The 1725-nt window shown below is 59.7% G+C and overlaps 1 protein-coding gene across 1 annotated transcript in view; it reads left to right on the top strand.

The window, feature by feature from the left end:
- Positions 1-351: 351 nt before the first annotated feature.
- The window catches only part of JSRP1 (junctional sarcoplasmic reticulum protein 1), an 11320-nt gene continuing 9946 nt past the window's right edge, over positions 352-1725 (top strand). The window contains exon 1 of the mRNA XM_077760616.1: positions 352-553. Within this exon, the coding sequence (XP_077616742.1) occupies positions 352-553 (202 nt within the window). The remainder of the gene's footprint in view (positions 554-1725) is intronic.

Genomic DNA, 1725 nt, shown 5'->3' with positions numbered 1-1725 from the left:
TCCCGCCCCAGGCTGCTGGCGTCTCTCTGCGGCGCTCGGAGGGCGGGGCGCCGTGGCCCCGAGAACGCGTTGCGCGTCCCCGACCGCGTCAGCTGGGCTTGGGGGCGGGGCGCCCCGCTCGGTGCGTGTTCGGGAGGCAAGAGGCAGGGTCTCCGCCCTCGTCCCCCTTTCCTCGTCCCTTCCCTCAGCGGGCGCCCCTCCCCTGGCTGGTTCGGGGCGACTGCAGAGCCCCCAGATATTTGCGGGAGGGGTCCCAGAGCCCCCCACAGGGCACGAGTACCTGCAGGAGTCACCCCGCCAGGACCGGGCCTCGTGAGGGTTTTCTGTGTTTCACGTTCTCAGACGGCTGCAATGAGCGGAGCTCGTCTGGTGGACTCGGGGGGCCTCACCCTCCGGAGCCCGGACGCGGGGCGCCCCCGCGGGCAAACTCCTGGTTTCGCTCGTGCACCAGGCCCGCCGCGGGCAGGAGGGCCGCTCCCCGCGCTGACGGGCGGGAGCGCGGTCTCCGCCGGCCTGACTCTTGGACGTACCCGGAAAATGCGGTTTCTTGCGGGTACTGCTTTGTTCCGGGGTTTAGGTTTCACATTTCAACAGAGGCTCGGAGCGAAGCGTTGAAGCAGCTCCTGTTTGCTTCTGTGTCTTCACAATTCCTGCCTCCCCTTTTTATTTCCATCTACTGTGTCCATTGGGTTTGAGCCGCAAACTTTCCCCCGAAGGGACGTGAGCGCCTTCGCCGAACCCCTGCCTGGCTCCCGACTCCCTTCCAGGCGCCGCAGGGTTTGTTCCCTGCGGGACGCCCAAGGGGAAGAACGGCTGATTTGCAGCTTCCGTCCATGCATTTTCAAGACTCCCCCCAAACTCTCGGAGTTGCACGTGGTGGACCAACCAGAGACTTTTCCTGGGAGAGAGTATTTAATCCATGACTTGGATTCGAGGCGCAGCTTCCGGTGAAAATTACAAGCAGCTGGATTGCTGATAGTGAACTTTCTGTTTTCCATCGTTGTGCAGAGACGCATGCTCTCTTGTGAGGGCTCCCTCCCAGCCACCCTGGGTGCTGCTCCAAGGCTCGCCATTTGTAGGATTAGTATCTTCGTTATAAGGGAGCCCCTATTTTCTTGAGGCTGGAAGAGCCTCTGAGTTTTGAATTTTTTTTTTTCTTGTGTCTTGATGGCTCTCCAGTGTTTTGCACTGACGAATATTTCTTTTTTTTTTTTTTTAATTTATTTCTAGGAGAGCGAGAGAGACAGCGTGAGCAGGGGAGGGTCAGAGAGAGAGGGAGTCACAGACTGAAACAGGCTCCAGGCTCTGAGCTGGCAGTCAGCACAGAGCCCGACGTGGGGCTCGAACCCACGAACCGCGAGATCATGACCTGAGCGAAAGTCGGACGCTTAACCGACGAAGCCACCCAGGCGCCCCAACTGACGAGTATTTCTGAGCCAAGGGTCAGAATCCAGACTTGCCACTGGTCACTGGGTCACACGGTGTTCCCTCCCCACCCCCATGCCTGGGGCCAGAAAGTGACAGAGGTCACAGCTGACCCTCAGCACTGCGGGTGACTGTCTTGTACCGGGGCAGAGTCTGGGGAATAAGACTGAGTCCCCTTCAGCCCACAGAGAACCAAGCCTTGAGAGACCCAACACTCAGCTGGGGAGGGTCCCTTCATTGACAGGCTTTGTGCCCTTTCTTACTGGCCAAAGCGCCCTTGTACTGTGGAATCATTGTGGG

The sequence above is a fragment of the Crocuta crocuta genome, unplaced genomic scaffold (genome assembly GCF_008692635.1).
Source record: "Crocuta crocuta isolate KB4526 unplaced genomic scaffold, BGI_CrCroc_1.0 scaffold443, whole genome shotgun sequence".
NCBI lineage: Eukaryota > Metazoa > Chordata > Mammalia > Carnivora > Hyaenidae > Crocuta > Crocuta crocuta.
The sequence above is the reverse complement of the archived record's forward strand: the minus strand, read 5'-3'. Positions and strand labels throughout refer to the sequence as shown.